Genomic DNA, 18891 nt, shown 5'->3' with positions numbered 1-18891 from the left:
TACTGAAAGGTCTATCTTTAAGATGTATATATTTGAAAAGAATACTATACAATAATTTACATTCTAAAAGTTACAAGAACAAAATGATTTTTTAAAACCCTGCTTATTTCTAATTTGTAAAAAATTAGAAGCTATAAAAGAAAACAAGAACTTAATACCAATAACCTCAAATTAATTTATTTATTTCATGGAATTCAATTTCACAATATTCACTCTGTGAAATTCAGATTCCTAATTTCAATCTCTGGAAATTTGTACTGGAATATCCATTAAGTCTCTGTGAAAAATGATAACTTTTAAGAAGCCAAACTCCAATTTCCTGCTTATGCCTAAAGGCAAAGGTAGGGACTTCCCTGGTGGTGCAGTGGTTAAGGCTCCACGCTCCCAATGCAGGGGGCCCGGGTTTGATCTCCGTCAGGGAACTAGATCCCACATGCATGCCACAACTAAGAGTTCACATGCCGTAACTTAGAGTTTGCATGCTGCAACTGAGGAGTTGGTGAGCTGCAACTAAGGAGGTGAGCCACAACTAAGGAGCCCGCCTGCTGCAACTAAGACCTGGTGCAGGGCTTCCCTGGTGGCGCAGTGGTTGAGAATCCGCCTGCTGATGCAGGGGACACGGGTTCGTGCCCCGGTCCGGGAAGATCCCACATGCCGCCGAGTGGCTGGGCCCATGAGTCATGGCCGCTGAGCCTGCACATCCAGAGCCTGTGCTCCGCAATGGGAGAAGCCACAACAGTGAGAGGCCCACGTATCACAAAAAAAAAAAAAAAAAAAAGAAAAAAAAGACCTGGTGCAACCAAATAAATAAAATAAATATTTAAATAAATAAATAAAGGTAAAGTGATTTTTAAAAACTTTTTTTAGCTGTACTTCTAATTGTATAGCATGTAACAAAGCATACATATTTGTGAAAGAACTTTGTCAACTCTACGTAGCTTCAATTAAAAAATAAAAATAACATTCCAAAAGAATAAATCTCAGAGACACTCAATCATGTGGAGTTATCTAACAATTTTAAAGCAAATACCGTGGTCAGTACACTTCCTCTGTGTTTCCCACGCAAATCATGACCATATCTTGGCTAAGGACTCACTATGCTTTCTCTTGTTTCCGTCTAGCTCAGAGAGAACATTATAATTACAGTGGTAAGACACAGAAACAAGCAAGTGACTACAATTCAAAGGTACACGGAAAGAGAATTCTTATCTTGTGAAACAGGTCCCAGTATCTGCATTGTGTTTTCTTATCACTATTATTTCCTTTTCCCCCACTTCCAATCCTAAATCAACCCAATTCTATACAGAAACCTCTTTTGTTAATTCAACATTTGCTCAGAACAAATTAATAATAGCCCAGTTCTAAATTATGCATAGAATATTTACAAACCCCAGAAGAAATATTAGAATTAAGGGGGAATGTTTCCTTTTAAAAATGGAGAAACTGTAACAAAAGGCAGACATTATTAAACTTAGGGCTCAAATTTTACATTTACAAAGAGCAATATGTATAGTATCCTTCAAAACTAGTCAGAAAACCTAGTGGGATTAAACCTAAAAATCAATCTTTAGAAGTGTTTTGGGGTCAGGAGAAGTGAATGAATAAAATTCATTTTATTAACTGTTAACTTATCACTTAACAGTAAGTTAAACCATCTGTTTAGAAAGAAGAAAGTGCGTGTTTGTAGCATCCTTAAACAAGCAATTTTGCTAAATTAAAAGAAATCAAATTCCAAAGTTTTTTGTTAGATTAGTACAACCCAACTTTTTAGAAACAATAAACATAAACCTTTCATACTTCCTAAGAATTCCTTTAACTAAATTTAGAAACATAAGTTCTTATAAATTAACTTTGTGAACTTCACAAAATTGTCACCTCCTACTCATAAAACTGAATTTAATTTTGCCCTCAATTTCTGCATTTGGAATGCTAAATTTGTTTTTCCAAAATTAATAACTAGTTATTTCAACTTACATCAGACACTGTCAGACATTAAGCACTCTTTAAGTTACACTTTCTCTCTTAAAATGAGCAAATAGACTTACCTAAGAATTATTTAAACTTTTATAAAGCGTAAATATACAAATCAATTATAAATCATTAAAATTCTAATATTATAAAAGGTCTTGCTAATTTACCAGTATTAGGCAATAAGCCATATAAAAACATATTCTAGTATATGTTGACAGGGAATCTCTAACTGAAAATTTTATATAAATCAGTAAGTGAAATCAGTAAGTGAAAAATTAAGCATCACATTTTTCCAAAAGGAGAACATGTGAAAATAGGTATTCTGTTTATGAAAATATAAACTATCACTACCTTTTAGAAAACAATCTGGCAACAACTATTAATATTTTAAATGTAAACACCTTGTGGGGCAGCAATTCCAACTACAGCTATACCTGCAAAACTCTACCAAGAAATAACACACACACACACACACACACACACACACACACACACACACACACACACACAGATTTTCTGCAAATTATATATAACAGCAAAAAAAAGGGAAGAGAGGGAGTGAGAGAAAGGCAACAGCAGCTATTCACATAAGGTACAGTGGGTCTGGGGGTCATTTTTTTTCTTTATAAGTCCTCAGTATTGGGGGTGGGGGGGTGCTGAGATGGAGGTAAAACTACTATCAAATGCTTTTTAAGAAGGAAAAACCAAAGAATTTTAACCTAGGAAAAACATAGTATTAGATATAGCAAAAATGAAGTCAAGTGGATGCAGTTTAATTAGAAGCCTGAGTAATATCTAATAAATATATAATGTCTTAATTTATTAGCTTCTATTTTCTATACCTTAATGAAAACAACACAAATCTCCTAAAAGGCTAGACTATATGAGCTAAATTAACATGGAATGATTAAGGTCTGGCACACACTGAAAATCTGAAACAATTTCGCTGGCATAAGCCACCTCAGACAGAAAAGCAGCATGGAAACAGAATGGGAAATAAAATCCTACCTTTAACTGTTTTTACAAATGCTTGTTTTTCCTTATTTGGATCTTTTTCATCTACTAAAATCCCATGGAAAATACGCCCAAAAGTACCTAAAAGGAAAAATAATAATTATTGAGATCATATGATAACGTTCATAAAATTATAAGTACAAAACTTTCTGGCACAATTTAAACATAACAAGGGAAAACGTGATCAACATTACTCCAGCCCTAGCATAAAAAGACTCAAATCTTTGTTTTTTAATGACTGTTAAAGGCTCTTTTTAATTACAAAATATCTTAACTTGCCTTTTGAAATACCAAATTTAAACTATATATGAGAATTCATTCTCAAATATCCTAAATAAACTAATGATATAGACAGGAGCACTGGAGCTCAGTAATGGGGTATCCATAGAGACACTTATGAGTTTCTAGGCTTAGCCTCAGAGCAACGGCAAAGGAGAAAAATAGACTCTCCTCATACATTCAAAAACACACAAAAAAATCTGCTTCCATTAACTACTATTTGCCACTGAAGACAGTTCAAGCCCCTCCCTTGGCTGTGACTGACCTACGAGCATCTCAACCAAACAGATGAATTCAGAATGATTCACATGCATCCAAAACATTCCAAACTGAGTTATGGAAGGGGGGAAAAAAGTAATTCTCTATTTAACAACTAGAAGAGCTCAATAAAGTACTTTATTATTAATTTCTGTCTTCTTCTTTCAGCATTCTCCCCAGTCAATACCCTGAAACTCAAAAAAAAAAGCTAGGACCAGCAAGAGGGGAAGGGCAGGGTACTATCTCTCAAATACCTATCACGTGTTAGTTCATTTAATGAACATCAGTTAATCTAATCTTCGTAACTGTCTAAGAGTAGACAACGGAATCCAAATTTAGAGAAGAGGAAACTGGACATGGAAAACAGGAAATGATTTCTCCAAGGTCCCATAGGTAATAAACTGTGGGACTCCAATCCCCATGCACACGCCTTCTGCTAGAACCCATACACTTTCCATCACAGAGAGAATTACTTAGAATGTTTCAAAGAGGCCTGCTAGGTAGTGATCATCTTCAGACAAGAACTAAACAGAAAATATACTTTAAAGGTGACAAACACTAATAATCATGCCTTAATATACTTGAAAATCAACAACTGCACCAAAGCTGTCCATATTAAGGCAAATTGAAAATCTAAAGAAAGGGAAAATAAAAATCAATGTTATAGAGGAAACAAATTGTGCACTGCTTTCTATCCTTAAACTCAAAATGAGATGAAATTCTTAAATTCTGAAACAAAAAAAAATTTATACTACTAACATAAAATCTTCCTTGAAAACCTGATTTTGAGATAACAGATACCTTCTTGGAGTACATCTTTTAGAGTTATCCTCTCCCTGGATATTGCGATATCCTTCACCTTAGCTTTGGCCTCCAAAAGAGTGACACTTCTCAGGTCATTCTTCTCTATCCGCAAGGTAGGATAACCTGAGGAGCCAACAAAGCCAAACCAAGAAATATAAATACCCTTATTATGGCATCAGGGTCAACTAGTTCAGTTAGAACCTCAGGACTCAAGTCACAGGAATGAATGAGTGTAAGAATCATAAATGGAAAGAGGCATACACACAAACAGGGAGAATTACTTATGAAGGCCATACTAAATTTTAAAGAAACACTTTCCCACCTATCCCAAAATCTTAAAATGCAGAATTAAAACAAGAAACACTAAAAATAATACTATATTACCACCACTTCAATTGCTTTTCAGCCAAATGAAACAAGCTTTGATTCATGGAATTTAATTTAATCCCTCATATGGACTGCTTTTCTCTCCAAAGATTTTCTAATATAGTCTCCAAACAAAAAAAACCTTTTCGAAGGAAGAGATGTTTGTAAAAACATCTTTTCTAAAAAAATATATAATTGATTTAATCATTCTGGCATCCATGCAGCCTAGTCACACCACTGTGAGATTCATATTTGCTTTTCGGTTCCCTTAATTCCCATTCATTCTTAATGTGATGACAGCAAAACAAAATTTCTGGCCATAAATTAAAATTCTCATTGCAAGAAAAAAAGTCAGAATAAAAGTTAGTGTTAGCAAGCAGAAATGGAATGGTATCCCCATTGGAATAGTATTTTGGGGAAGAAAAATCCCTAAAGAATGGGTGGACTTGGACAATGGTCATCAGTGGCTGCTAGAAGAACTACATGAAAGGCTTTGGAAAACTTTATAATGGATGGATTAGGCTGACAAAACCTGATTCCACTGATCAGCACTCCGACCATGATATGTCTAGGTGTGTGTGCATATGTGAGCATTTATGAGTGCATTTATGAGTATTTAATCCTTCCTGGAGTGCTCTGAGTTTCCTGCATCTGTGGACTGTTGTGTTTTGTTATTTTGGAAAACTCTTGGCTATTTTGTCTTCAAGTATTTTTTCCGCTCCTTTCTTTTTTTATTTATAGACAAATATATTTCCATTGGGTTTTCTTAAAAGCACTATTTGTTTTTATCATACATAAGAAATGAAGTATCTATCTCCTTAAGGTAATGTCTACAAAACAAACTACTTATTGGTGGTAAATGAAAAAATCTGTCAACAAATAAATGTATTTCCACTGACTTTTTAAAATACATTTTGCTTTTAGCATATATAATAAATTACTTATCTACCTCTTTAAGGTTATATCCACAATCAAGAATTGACTCTAATGAGCAAATCTTGACAGCTAGACATTAAAAGCAATGATGGGGCTTCCCTGGTGGCGCAGTGGTTGAGAATCCGCCTGCCGATGCAGGAGACACGGGTTCGTGCCCTGGTCCGGGAAGATCCCACATGCCGCGGAGCAACTAAGCCCGTGAGCCATGGCCGCTGAGCCTGCGCGTCCGGAGCCTGTGCTCCGCAACGGGAGAGGCCACAACAGTGAGAGGCCCGCATACCGCAAAAAAAATAAAAAATAAAAAAAAAAATAAAAGCAATGATGTGTTTCTTACAAATAGTTTGGACTACTCTCACATCTATCATTATATTTCCTGAGGAACATATGTCTTACTTTCCTTGGTGGAGATGTTAACTGCTATTATGATTTCTCTTAGATTTCTTTTAAGCTAGAGTGCCCCCTCCTTCCCTTTCGTTTTTCTTGCCACATCTTATTAAAGAAACTGCGTCAATTATCCTGGAGAATGTCCAGCATCTGCCTCTTCTAGTGTCATCTAACTTGTTTCTCCATCCCTGTATTTCTTGTAAACTGCAAGTCAGTTTTACAGCCTTGATTAGATCCAGGTTAACTCTTGGAGGGGGAGGGGAGACAAGAATATTCCATCTGGGAAGCACAAAATACTTAGCTGTCCTAGCTAAGTTTCAGTAGTGGATTCAGGCGGTGACACTCATCTCTCAAATGGTAAAGTCCCCTACTTCCCTTTGTTCATATAGTTTAAAACACGATCTTTTCCTGAATCAAATATTTTATTAGGGGATGCAAGTATGATTTTCTAATTCTACCATTCCTTCCACATTTATTAGCTGGGATTCTTCTGTAAAAAAAACATTTTCCTTGATAAACCAGCACTATCTGGTTATTGTGAGATAGTTCAGGTAGCCAGTTGCCAGAGTAAGGCATTATTGGTGCCTTAGTTAACTCCCATGATGACCGATTTTTCTAAAACGTATCATTACGAACTTGTGGATTTTTACCCATTTTTACATTTCACATTTACATCACTTCACCAATCCACTGCAGTCACTATTCTTTCTGATGCTTAATGGCCCCATTTTGGGGAGCTCTTGTCATTAGTAGCTTCCGGGATTTTTGGCTCAGCAAATGTCCCAGGTTTATCTTTACACATTCCCAACCCAGTCCTGGAATCATCCATTTCTCCAAAGAATCCTGGTACTTCTTTTTTTTTTTTTTTTTTTTTTTTTTTTTTTTGCGGTATGCGGGCCTCTCACTGTTGTGGCCTCTCCCGTTGCGGAGCACAGGCTCCGGACGCACAGGCTCAGCGGCCATGGCTCACGGGCCTAGTCGCTCCGCGGCATGTGGGATCTTCCCGGACCAGGGCACGAACCCATGTCTCCCGCATCGGCAGGCGGATTCTCAACCACTGCGCCACCAGGGAAGCCCCCTGGTACTTCTTAATGAGAAACAGTACTTGAAAGACCACAAGAGGGCACTGGGTGAAGAACAGATACTCTTTAATTTTAGTTTACTAGAGATAAATGTCAGCCCAGGGGAGATAATAGTTAATTGCCTACAAGAACCTCACTAATCAATGGCACCACTGAGGTGAGTCCTGACTTGTGGTCCGCTGTCTATCCTGATCCTTGTGTAGTATCTTATTTGTATGGTGACTGAGTCCTCATTATGTCTAAATTATACTCTAAGAATGATTATTTTCCCCCAAACATCTACATGTTACAGTATAAAAACTTTCATCAAAATCCTGTTCAAAAAAAGGAAATCAGACCCTATTCTCAACTCTAATGGCAGCTAGTTTCCCATCATGATCAGAAAACAATGTAAAGTCCTAACCACAGCCCATGAGGCCACCAAATAATTCATTAAAATCCAAGTCTCTGCCTTCATAGAGATCAGTGGCTTATTCTATCTAACGACCTGAAAATCCTCCTTCTGAATTTGTATAGAGATGATTCAGCAGCCCTCTTAATATAATCTATAGAAACCTCCCCAAAACTAATTCTAGCATTTAAACCTAAAATTTTAATACTCCAATTTTGGAATGTTTCATTCAATGCTCTAGAAAGCAAAAGTTAAAGCCTAATTCTGTACATGTTAGATACTATGTACACAGCATGGCACACGCCCCACAAGTAACTAACCACACAGGACCAAGGAAAGACAGACCGTAGACAATTTTAGTAAACCACCTTTAGAATTAAATTAACTCTTACTGGTGATAGGAGTTGCATTGTTGGGTGTGTCGGCTCTCAGATACTGAGTCGTCTGGGTAGATGGCTGAGACAGCCCTTGGGAACTACTGCTGGCACTGATGCTGCAAACAATTTTTAAGAGAGAAATACTTGGCAAGTCAGCTTCAATGAGAAATTTCCTTTTTCCATACATACAAAATGCATGTAGCCATTATAACCAGCTTAAAACCCTAACGGAGATCACAATAATGCATGGATTTCTATCACAAATGTTCCATACTGAAATTTTAATCTGCCTCATAACGTAGAGCTCTATTATTTTCCTTCCTTTCTATCTCCACAACCACCAGGCAGGTTCATCATATCATAGTCATTCACAAATGTGGTATTCCTTAGACACCACAGACAGCAGTCCTGAACCTCACAAAATGTTATGCTAGGGAACCATCTCTTAGGAAAAGAGCTCATGCCTCTCAATTAGACTGCTTTTAAGAAAAGGAGTATAAAGACAAGCCTCTTTTAATGATGGTCCAAAATCAAATGGCCTATAGACGATGAAGTATGAAAGCAAATCAAACGTGCCAACGTGCTCAAAGCTTGGAAAGGGAATTCCTACTGGTTTAAATCTGTTTAATCATATACGTTTTGCTTCTTCTACTTCCCCAGTCCCACCTTTTTAGAATTTATGGAACTTATTAGAAATCTCTAGCATGTGAAGCATTCTATTATGCCATATTCTTTAAGTAATGAGGAGACCCAGAAAATGGTAGGCTCAAATAAATGTGAACCCCATACTCAAGATTACTACAGATTAATGTCCTTTTGTCTTGTCAGTGGATGACGACCTTATCCCAAGGTCACCCTTACACACATTCCAATTTCACTGCCTCAACCCTTGTACTTTTGCAGCAGTGGAGAAGTGAAGCACAGAAATTCAGCATGAAGAGTGAAATCACAGGCAGGATGTCATCCCCTCAGGACGAAGGTCTACTTTCCATGCCTCTCTTAGCTATAGGATCAGCAGAGTCTCATAAGAGGCTCCCAAATTTCCTAAATATGAAAATCGTTTAAATGACCACACCCCACAAAATAGTTCTGTATTTTCATAACGTGATGATTAAAAAAACACAATGATAAAAAGCTGCTCCTCAAAAATTGACCTATATAGGTCTACACATATAGTGGGTATGGGAGAGTACAGTGAAGAGATGTAGAGCATAACCTTGAAATCAAAACTGCCAGCACCACCATTTATTAACTAGCTGTGTGGCCTTAGGCAAAATGCTTTTGGAGCCTCAAATTCCTCGTGGATAAAATAACCATAATACTACCTCCTGAAAAGGTTGCTGAACGGGTTACATGAAAAATATAATCCTTTTAGGGCAGTGCCCTGCCCTCAAACATACACTTACAAATTATTATTACTAATTATGCATATTATTACCAATATTATGCATCCTTAATTCCTGGAACCACCAGGCACCTGTTTTTGGAGTTCTGAGTACATACTACTCAAAGACCACGTCGGAAATCAAATCTGTTAAAAGTCCAGGATTCAATAATGGGGAGAGAAGAGAAGCATTATCATCCCCAAAGAGGGGGGAAATAATAGAATACAATTTACTTACCCATAAAATGGGACTAAGAAAATCTACCTCCCAGGATTTTTGTAAGGCTCATGTTGTATAATATACGTGAAAGTACAATTTAAATATTACCTGCAACCAACGTACAGGTTGAATAAATATGCACAGACCCCAAATTATTTACTAGTTATTGTGTTTCTCTCCAGCAGCTCAACAGTAGGTGGCACTCTTGTACCACCTCAGAATTCCTGAAAAGCCCGGGCATACAAAGATGTTATGTGCTCACCCATATTTAGTGGTCCCTACAATGAGCAGAGCACTCATATTAAGCGATCAGAACAAACCTTTGAAAGGCCAGACTTACTGTTATGAGAGAAGCACGGAGCAGTTGGGGATCGACCCCTGATACCTATTAAATTCAATATCTACATAGCTACATCACATGAGGTAGAAAATGTATACTTGCTAGCACTTAACAGTTTAACACCACTCTAAATAAATTATCTCATTTGACTTTCCTAAGCTAGTAAGATTAGTTATGAAGACATTAACCCTGCTTTAGCTTTGAAGTTAGAACTTAGGGCAAAGACCATCATTTTCCTTCAGGGGCCTGGCACAAGAGGCCTCAAGTGGGCCCAACTCTTAGTGAGAGCTCAATTAATCAATAAACAGAGAAAAACACCCTTCCTTGGAATAGAAAGCTATAAACCACACAGAAGAGCTGCTGCTGACATGAGCTACTGATAGATACTGAAAGAGGGAAAGAATTATTGCTCTAACAGAATGGATTCCTGTCTCTCTACTCATTCCTCATTCAACAAATTCTTCATGCAACATTCATTCAGTGACACCTGTTAGACACTGAATAAGGGGAATACAGAAATGAATAAGGGGAAACAAAAGGGACCCTGTCACCAGTAATGGCAACGGTGATGGGGCAATGCAGGTAATGGAAAATGAAGATATTGCCAAATAACAAGTTCAAGTATCTCACAAAGGAGTGAACTCTCCCATAGTTGCAAGCTAACAGGCAAAGACTACAGTACAGACAGGGTACAGACCAATCGCTCTGTGGAAGGACTTTACAAAAGCTCTGCATCTCCAGAATACACTCATCCGGCACAACACAGAGACTGAAAAGATGAGCTTACAGTGTCAGGAGAGGGAAAGTCACACACTTGGGCTCCAACTGCCCCTGGCATGAGCACACCTCAGGCAGTTTTATTCTCTGCCTCTAAATAAGCTCTGTGTATAAGAGGACTCTGGCTCCTGAGTGTCAGGAATGGAAGAACTCTCTACCATCCCTGTGCAAGCAATTCCATGGAGCCATGGGTTCCATCAAACCTCACAGGGCTGCTGTGAGGATTAAGAGGATTAATGGATGTAAAAGCACATGGAACAGTGCCTGGCATATAACAAGTGCTTTATACAATTACAATACTGAGTTATTACAATACAGCTATTACAACAATAATGAGTCCTTCCTGTTTTTCGGCCCTGGTCCTAGCAGGGCAACCCTGAAAAAGTTATTTAATCTCTTCAAGCCTGTTTCTTTATCTTTAAAACAAGGACAGTACCATACCCATAAGTGGCTGTGAGTGTCAAATGAGATAATACATGTAAAGTGCTTGGTACAGTACTGGTAAATAGCACTCAATGAAATGGTAGCCATTGTCATCTCAGTGGCCCCAGCACAGAGGGAAGAAGCAGTGTCTCTTAAATGTTATTAGGTTACTGGATGGGAACTTTCTAGTCACCACTATTAGCTTGCCTGGCATGTAATAAATAACAGCTAGTAGAATAGGAAAGAGTTGAAGAAGAAATTAGTCCATCACTACCAACACACTGCAACTTTCTGAAAAGAAAAATCATAATAATGGCACTTACTATATGCCGGGCTTGTTCTAAGAGCTTACACTTTTATTTCACTAAAACTTTGCAACCTGCCTACAAAGTATGTGCCATGATCATCTCTGCTTTAGAGACGAGGAAAACTGAGACATAAAGCAGCTACAAAACTTCCTCTATCTGGGCCACAAAGCTAGTTAAGTAGCACAGCCAGAATTCAGAGATGTGCTGGCTCCAGTCCATGCTCTTAACCACTAGGCTGTACTCTGAAAACAAGTGATGATGAAAGCTGCTTCTATTCAGGCAACGTCTGGAAACATCTGCCTGAAAACTAGAGAACACCAATTCATGGGTGGTTACAAATTATTTCAGCAGCAAAGGTATAAGCCCCATGGATTCTGAAGTTCTTGCACAACTCTGATCTCTGTGTGTTCACAGCCCCCCCACACAAGCAGGCATTCAAGGAGAATGTGTTTATCAAGACAGACTACTAAATGCCATGCCTTCCAGTGACCTCTAACTCTGCCATATCCTCTCTCAGAGTCCCATCAAAATGTTCCTGTTACTGCACTTCCCCCTCAGTTCTCTCTCTACAAAACCCGATTCTAACTAACACAACGATACATACAAAACATACTCTGAAACACCCCACCCGTGAATTTCACTTCTCACTCTGACCTCCTCTCTCTTCTTTCTCTACTCAGATAAAGAAAGTGTAACAGAGGGGACAGAGAGTACTTAGGGGCAGGAATTAATCCAACCAGGATCCCCTTGTGCTTTTGTTTCTGCCACACATATGCTTACCTGCTGTATGTACGGCACCATGTAGGACTGGGGAGTCAGCAGTAAGATGCACTGCTCCCTAACTGGGAAAAGCTTACATTCTAGCAGGAGAGACAAGTACACAAAAACTGATTTTAGAAGGAAAAGGTAAAATAATTGCTACCAAGAAGAGAGAGAGAGAGAGAGAAACAGAGAGGGAAGGAGAGAGAGACAAAGAGAGGAGGGAGAAACTGATGGTTGGGAGGCTTAAAAAAGAGTTCATGAAAGAGATGGCAATGGAGTTGAAATGTGAAGAATGGTTTGAACCAGTGGAAAATGCAGGGAGCCCTGTGGGCAAAGGAAAGCATGAACAGAAGTCCTGGAGGGCAAAAGTGAGGAACAAATGATCATTTAAGTGGAGCGTGCAGTAAGGGTGAGAGACAAGGCAGGCTCATCTCCAGACTGTAAAGGAGGGTGCCTTGAAAGCCAAGTCACGAAGCTGAGAATGTCTAGTCAGCAACTGCGAATCACTGAGGAGGGAAACGAGAACTGTGCACTAGGAAAATAAACCTGTCTGTGACTCCATCTTTACCTCTCACCCTATCCTGGCTATAATGTCCTCCCGGTCACCTTGACTCATCCAGGCTGGGACGAGCACTTGTTTTATGCCCACACTACAATACACATACCACAATCATCAAATTTACAAACTTTTATAATTATGGGTTAATATCAAAGATTAAACACTTGAAGCCATGAAGTATATCATTATTTTTTTTATTCCTAGCACTTAGCATAACATCTAACCCAGTGTATCTCAAAGCCTACACATTAGACTCATCCAGAAAGCTCTAAGAAAAATACTGATGCTCAAACACCACCCTAGACCAATGACATCAGAATTTCTGGAAGGGGGTACCTAAGTGCTGATGTATTTTAAAAGCTTACCCATGAGTCTAATGTGCGACCATGTTGAGAACTAATGATTTAAATCATAGCAGGTTCTCAATAAATGTTAATAAATTGGATGGATGGATGGGTAGTGATGGAGGGACAAACTAGGAGGAAGAAACAGGGCTATTTCAAAAAGGTACTAGGAGTCTAGAAGAGAGTCATGTCAAAGGGGATGGGGAAAAAATGGATCTCTACTACTTCTCCACCAACTAATAAACTAATTTCTGACTTCACAAATTTTTAAAAATAAAATCAGAGAAACACAAAGACAGTATTTTTTCCCTTGGCTTGGGCTTAACCACCCTTCTTCCCCTGCACCACTGTGCACCAGTGGGCATGGGTGTGTGGGGGCTCCCATGTAAATGCAAACAACTGCTTTTATTTTTTTCCTTTCCCAAAGTATATACGATACCTGTCATCCAGTTCAATCCTTTTCATACTATGAAGGTGCAAAACAGCTAATATTATTGCTACAAGAAATATTACTGCACAGCAAACCCCTACGCTGATATAAAATACACGCGTAGAAGTGGTTGGAGCTGCGTGTACAGGATCATCTGAAATAAAAATGAACAGCACGTTAAGCTTTTTAAACAAATATCATCAATTGCTTTGTGACCCAATATACACAATGAGTACCCTGTTCTTTGTAAAAGATTTTCATTTCATGTGTCCATTCTTTGATAAGATCAGTCACCAGGAGAATGTTGATGTAAATTCACACAATTTAAAAAGTGTTTTTGTTGTAGTAAAAAAGGGATTTAAATAGAACTTTTGGTTAATGAGTAAAATTCACAAGTGGTATACATATAATAAACCATCTACAGCAGTGCTGTCCAATAGGGGAATGCTCTATAGGGTGCATTCCAATACAGCAGCCACTGGCCACCTGTGGCTATTAAGCACTTGAAATGTAGCTAGTACAATGGAGGAACTGAAGTTTTAATTTTATTTCATTTCAATTAATTTAATGTTAAATAGCCACACGTGGCTAGTAATTACCATACTGGACAGCAAGCTCTACAGACCCCTCCTCAACAGTGACGCCGGGTACGGAGAGATCAGACATCTCTGTTGCCGATGACCGCTAACTCACAGGGGGAGGGATATACGGCACAGCGACCCACAGGTAAAACAAACAAACAAACAAACCTTTCATCTTTTTCACTTTTCAGAGTCTAACAGAAATTATTTTGCTTATCTGTTTTTAAAGATAAAAGCAGGAAAACAAGACTATACTCATGAAATAAAATAACAGTCACCTTAATATTATTCAAAAAGAAAGAAAGCCTCAGCAATAGGGGAAATAATTCAAAGACACAGAGACACATGTATACAGATACACACATGAGCAACTGAGAAAGAGACACAGAAACAAAGATCCACATGATAAGAGCAAGCAGAATGGAAGACAGAGAAATAGAAACAGAACTGGTGTAACTGGAGATTCATGTAAGTTTTGATGAGTACTCACATCAGAATTCTAGTGAAGAATTTGGGTTTTATCCTAAATGATATGGGAAGTCACTGCCAAGCTTCAACCAAAGAAATGATACACACGATCATATTTGAAAATAAAAGAAACAAAGATGACTCTGCATGCTGTATAAAGAATACTGTGGGGAGGAGCAAAAGCAAAGCAAGAACAAGTCAGGTTACTACAGCAGTCCAAGAAAGACAGAGCAGTGGCTTGGACAGAGTGCTATGGTGAAGGTGAGAAGTTCATGGACTGGGAAGCAGAGTCAACAGAGTCTGCTAACGGATTGAACCGGGGTAGAAAGAAAAAGAGGAAGCAAAGCTTTGGCTTAAAGAATTAGGTGGATAAGGTACCTTTACAAGGAGAAAAAAGAAGCAGGTTGGGGAAACAGAGAATCAAGAGTTTTGTTTTGTCCAAGAGTACCTAGTACACATCTACGTGGAGATGTCAAATTGACAGAAATACAAATGTGGAGTTATGGGGATAGGCCAGGACAAAAGATAAAAGCCATAGCTTTCAAAAACTTAAAAATAAGATTGCTTTCTAAAAGTTAAACTTTGAATCAACAAATAATAAACCAGAACAGATCAATGCAGAGAGACCGAATGGCTTCTAGGGCAGCTAGACTTGACAGCAGCCTGAATGAAGGTATGACTTTCCTTAAGAATGCCACAGGCCGTTCAACCTTGAAAGGATGGGAAAGGAAGGTCCCAAAGGCTGATGTTGGCAGTATCCATCTCAGCACACTCCAAGGCAGAGGAGAGGGTACCGCTCTGCTGGGCAGATCCCCAAATGCGCCCCGACTGATTACCTCCAAATTCCAAGGCTTGTGTATGCACTGTTCCCATTCCCTCACTTTGACATTTCACCTGCCACCACCTAGTCACCCTTCAGGTCTCAGACGAGATGTCACCATCCTCAGGAAGCTCACCCTCATTCCCAGAGGATGTTACTTGCCCCTCTCCTCAGGATTTCCAAAGCCCCTTGTGCTGGCCTCGTCACAGCCTGCCACAAGATACTGTTGTCACTGGTACTGCAACTCCATTTCCTCTGCTACATTAGAAACCCCTGCGGGCTTACAGAGTCTGCTTTGTTCACAGTTTAACCCTCTGCCTCAATCATACCACCTGGCACATCACAGCCTCTCGGTAAACGTTAGATGGATGAATACACAGAAAGGGAGGGGAGGAGAGAGGGAGCAAGGAAGAGACAGACAGAGACCAAGGATACGCAATACTGTATTCTGCTTGTCAGAAATAATAACCCTACTAGCATAACAGAAACGGATAAAATCACCAGAATTTTACAAGGAAGGTTGGAGAGCAGCAATATTTTTAAAAATTGTTTTATTTTCTTCTCAAAGACAAATCCAAATGAAATATTTCTAAAAGGCAGACAAATCTCATATTATTTTACCTTCAAAAATGGTCTGCTTTGAGACAACCAGATGCTTTTTGCCTCTTGAGGCGATGAAAAAAATAAAATAGGAAGCACAAACTACTATCTATGAACTATTCTAGCCAAAAGAGTTGGTTCTCAACCTAACGAAGTACAAAATCTAACTACCAGTTCAGAAGAGAGAAAAACATGTTAGATGACACCACAAGAATGCAGATGTGGAAAATTCTATGAGACAAATGACTCAATTTCTTCAACAAATAAATGACAGTGAAGGGAAGGGGGTGGTTTCTGATTAATATAAAATACATGTCAACCAAATACAGTGTGTGCAGGCTTCATTCGGATCCTGATTCAGGGAAGAAACTATACAAAGACAATTTGGAGACAATCAGGCTAATTTGAACATGTACTAGCTATCAGAAGATATGAGTTAATTTTGTTACATGTGATAAATCAAATACAAATAAATAGGTGTTGGGTGATTGTGGCTTGTTTTTTTAATGGCCTTTTAAAAAGTTACCTACCCTGAAACATTTATGGGGTGAAATGATATGATGCCTAGGATGTGCTTTAAAGTACTACTCTACCTTTCCCCACCCACGCACCCGACTGAAAAAGGAGGAAGGAATCAACAGTACAGGACTGGCAAATGTTGATCATTACTGAAGCAGGGTGATGGTCACATGGGGGTTCATCAAAACATTCTCTTGACTTCTGCATACTTGAAATTCCCTCCCCCGATTTTCAGTTTACTTCCATAAAAAGAATCTAGTAACATTTTAAGATACTGCTATTAAAATGATTTCAGGAAGAGTAAGAGTTAATGATGTATCCATGTCAGAAAAGGAAAAAGAAGTCTAAGTTATACTACCTTACACAACCATTATCAAAAAATAAAAATCTCCTTCAAGTTTCTGCTCTGTAGTTTTAAACAATGTGGATATTTAAGCCTGTATTTTTATATATATAATTCAGGCCACGAATTAGATTTCCTATCCTTCTGTTAAACAGATGAAGATCCTACACATATTTCACATTCATACTTTAATTATGACCATCTGAAATGATGATATAAATTCTTGCTTATAAAAGTTTTTTAGATCACATTAAGTATGTACGAATTTTGCTTTACAAAATTTTCAATATTCTAATAGTTTCATCTGAACATACCAATCTACAAAACATCAGTGAAATAAGCAGCATGGCGTCATTTAATCTTTTGACAAACTGGAAACCACAAAACATCCAAGCTACACAAAACCATGTTCATTTGCAATCCATCATTTTTCACCCCTAATGATGGAAAAAGATAATACAGTAACACTTACAAATAGTTCTGCTAGTGTTTTTGTCCAAGGATGAAGTTTTTACTTCTTCAAGTTCTGAATTAAAAAGGAGATAAAAGATGCTTTAGAAATTCTTTCTTTTCCATGAAAATCCTTAAATACCAAACTATATTTTCTTAATTTTTTCTCACATAGCTTTATGTTCTAACAGAAGTCCCTGAACTAAGTAACAAGGTATTTGTTGCAAGATAGTAAATATATAGATAGTTAGTGGGAAGAAGCTGCATAGCGCAGGGAGATCAGATCAGTGCTTCGTGACCACCTAGAGAGGTGGGATAGGGAGGGTGGGAGCGAGATGCAAGAGGGAGGGGATATGGTGATATATGTATACATATAGCTGATTCAGTTTGTTATACAGGAGAAACTAACAGATGATTAGGGTGGCCAGAAGTATGACCACCAAATAAAAAGGGTGGTACTATATTAAACTTAAGTCTAAAACAGAATAGAAAATTACATCAACTGTTAATTTTCATGTACGTATTAAAGAAAATAGAGAAGATATGGGATTATTCTGAATATCGGCTGATCATTAGCCCACTAAGGGCTCCACAGACCCCATCACACTTGTCCAACATTCTGTCTTTAAGCACTAACAGATGAAGCGCCATGGTATAGGCAGCGCCACCTCCCTAGGGGCCAGGAACCACCTGTTCTGCATTCCTCACTGACTGCCTATGCAAGCTTAGGTGACCACTCCAAGTCCCAGTCTCCTCACATTATATAATGACTAGGTTGAACTAGAGTCTCTAAAGTCTTCTTTGGCTTTAAAATTACATGAAGGTATAACTGGATATGCAAGAACTGACAAATGTATCAAAACACCAAAGCTAACAAGGGACTAACTTTTCATTTAAAAAATGTCCATTCTGACGAGATCACGCATTCAGGGTGGTGTGGCCCTAGACTAAAAATGTCCATTCTGGATAAAGAAGTGCTGAAAATACATGGGCATGCACACACACACACGCACACACATACCACACACATAATGGAATACCATTTAGCCATAAAAAAATAAGGAAATCCTGCCATTTGCAACAACATGGATAGACTTTGAGGGTCTTATGCTAAGTGAAATAAGTCAGACAGAGAAAGACTGCAAGATATTCTATGATCTCACTTATATGTATATAGAATCTAAAGAATTTTTTTTTTAATCATAAGAAAAGAGATCAGATTTGTTATTATCAGAGGCAGGAGGGAGGAGGAACTGGAGGAGGTAGTCAAAAGGTACAAACTTCCAGTTATAAGATAAACACTAGGAATATAACATACAGCACAGTGTACTTTATATGTTATTTAACACAATATGTTAACTGTATGATATATGTGAGAGTTGTTAAGAAAGTAAATTCTAAGAGGTCTCATCACAAAGAAAAAATTTTTTTATTTTTTTGCTCTCTCTTTCTATCGTATCCATATGAAATGATGGATGCTAAGTAAATTTATTGTGATAATCATTTCACAGTGTATGTAAATCAAACCATTATGCTGTACACCTTAAACTTATACAGTGATGTATGTCAATTATATCTCAGTAAAACTGGAAAAAATATACATGAAGAGTAACTGTTTAGAGCTTAAAACATGCCCATTCCAATGCAGTACAGCTTTTTTACTGGCATATTATCTGGACATTAGCCATTATAACTCATGTG

The 18891-nt window shown here is 38.1% G+C and overlaps 1 protein-coding gene across 2 annotated transcripts in view; it reads right to left on the bottom strand.

Annotated features, from left to right (window-relative positions):
* Positions 1-18891, bottom strand: part of RYK (receptor like tyrosine kinase) — a 91934-nt gene that overhangs the window by 30687 nt on the left and 42356 nt on the right. Inside the window, exons 5-9 of one of the 2 annotated variants that reach the window (XM_059064160.2) lie at positions 17213-17266; positions 13419-13563; positions 7878-7978; positions 4324-4458; positions 2980-3066 (exon numbers count right to left, since the gene is read on the bottom strand). In XM_059064160.2, coding sequence (XP_058920143.1) covers positions 2980-3066; positions 4324-4458; positions 7878-7978; positions 13419-13563; positions 17213-17266 — 522 coding nt within the window. The remainder of the gene's footprint in view (positions 1-2979; positions 3067-4323; positions 4459-7877; positions 7979-13418; positions 13564-17212; positions 17267-18891) is intronic. The other variant, XM_059064161.2, reaches the window with a different exon arrangement.

This window comes from Kogia breviceps, chromosome 5, assembly GCF_026419965.1.
Source record: "Kogia breviceps isolate mKogBre1 chromosome 5, mKogBre1 haplotype 1, whole genome shotgun sequence".
Classification (NCBI taxonomy): domain Eukaryota; kingdom Metazoa; phylum Chordata; class Mammalia; order Artiodactyla; family Physeteridae; genus Kogia; species Kogia breviceps.
Note: the sequence above shows the minus strand (reverse complement) of the source record. Positions and strands in the feature narration are given on the sequence as shown.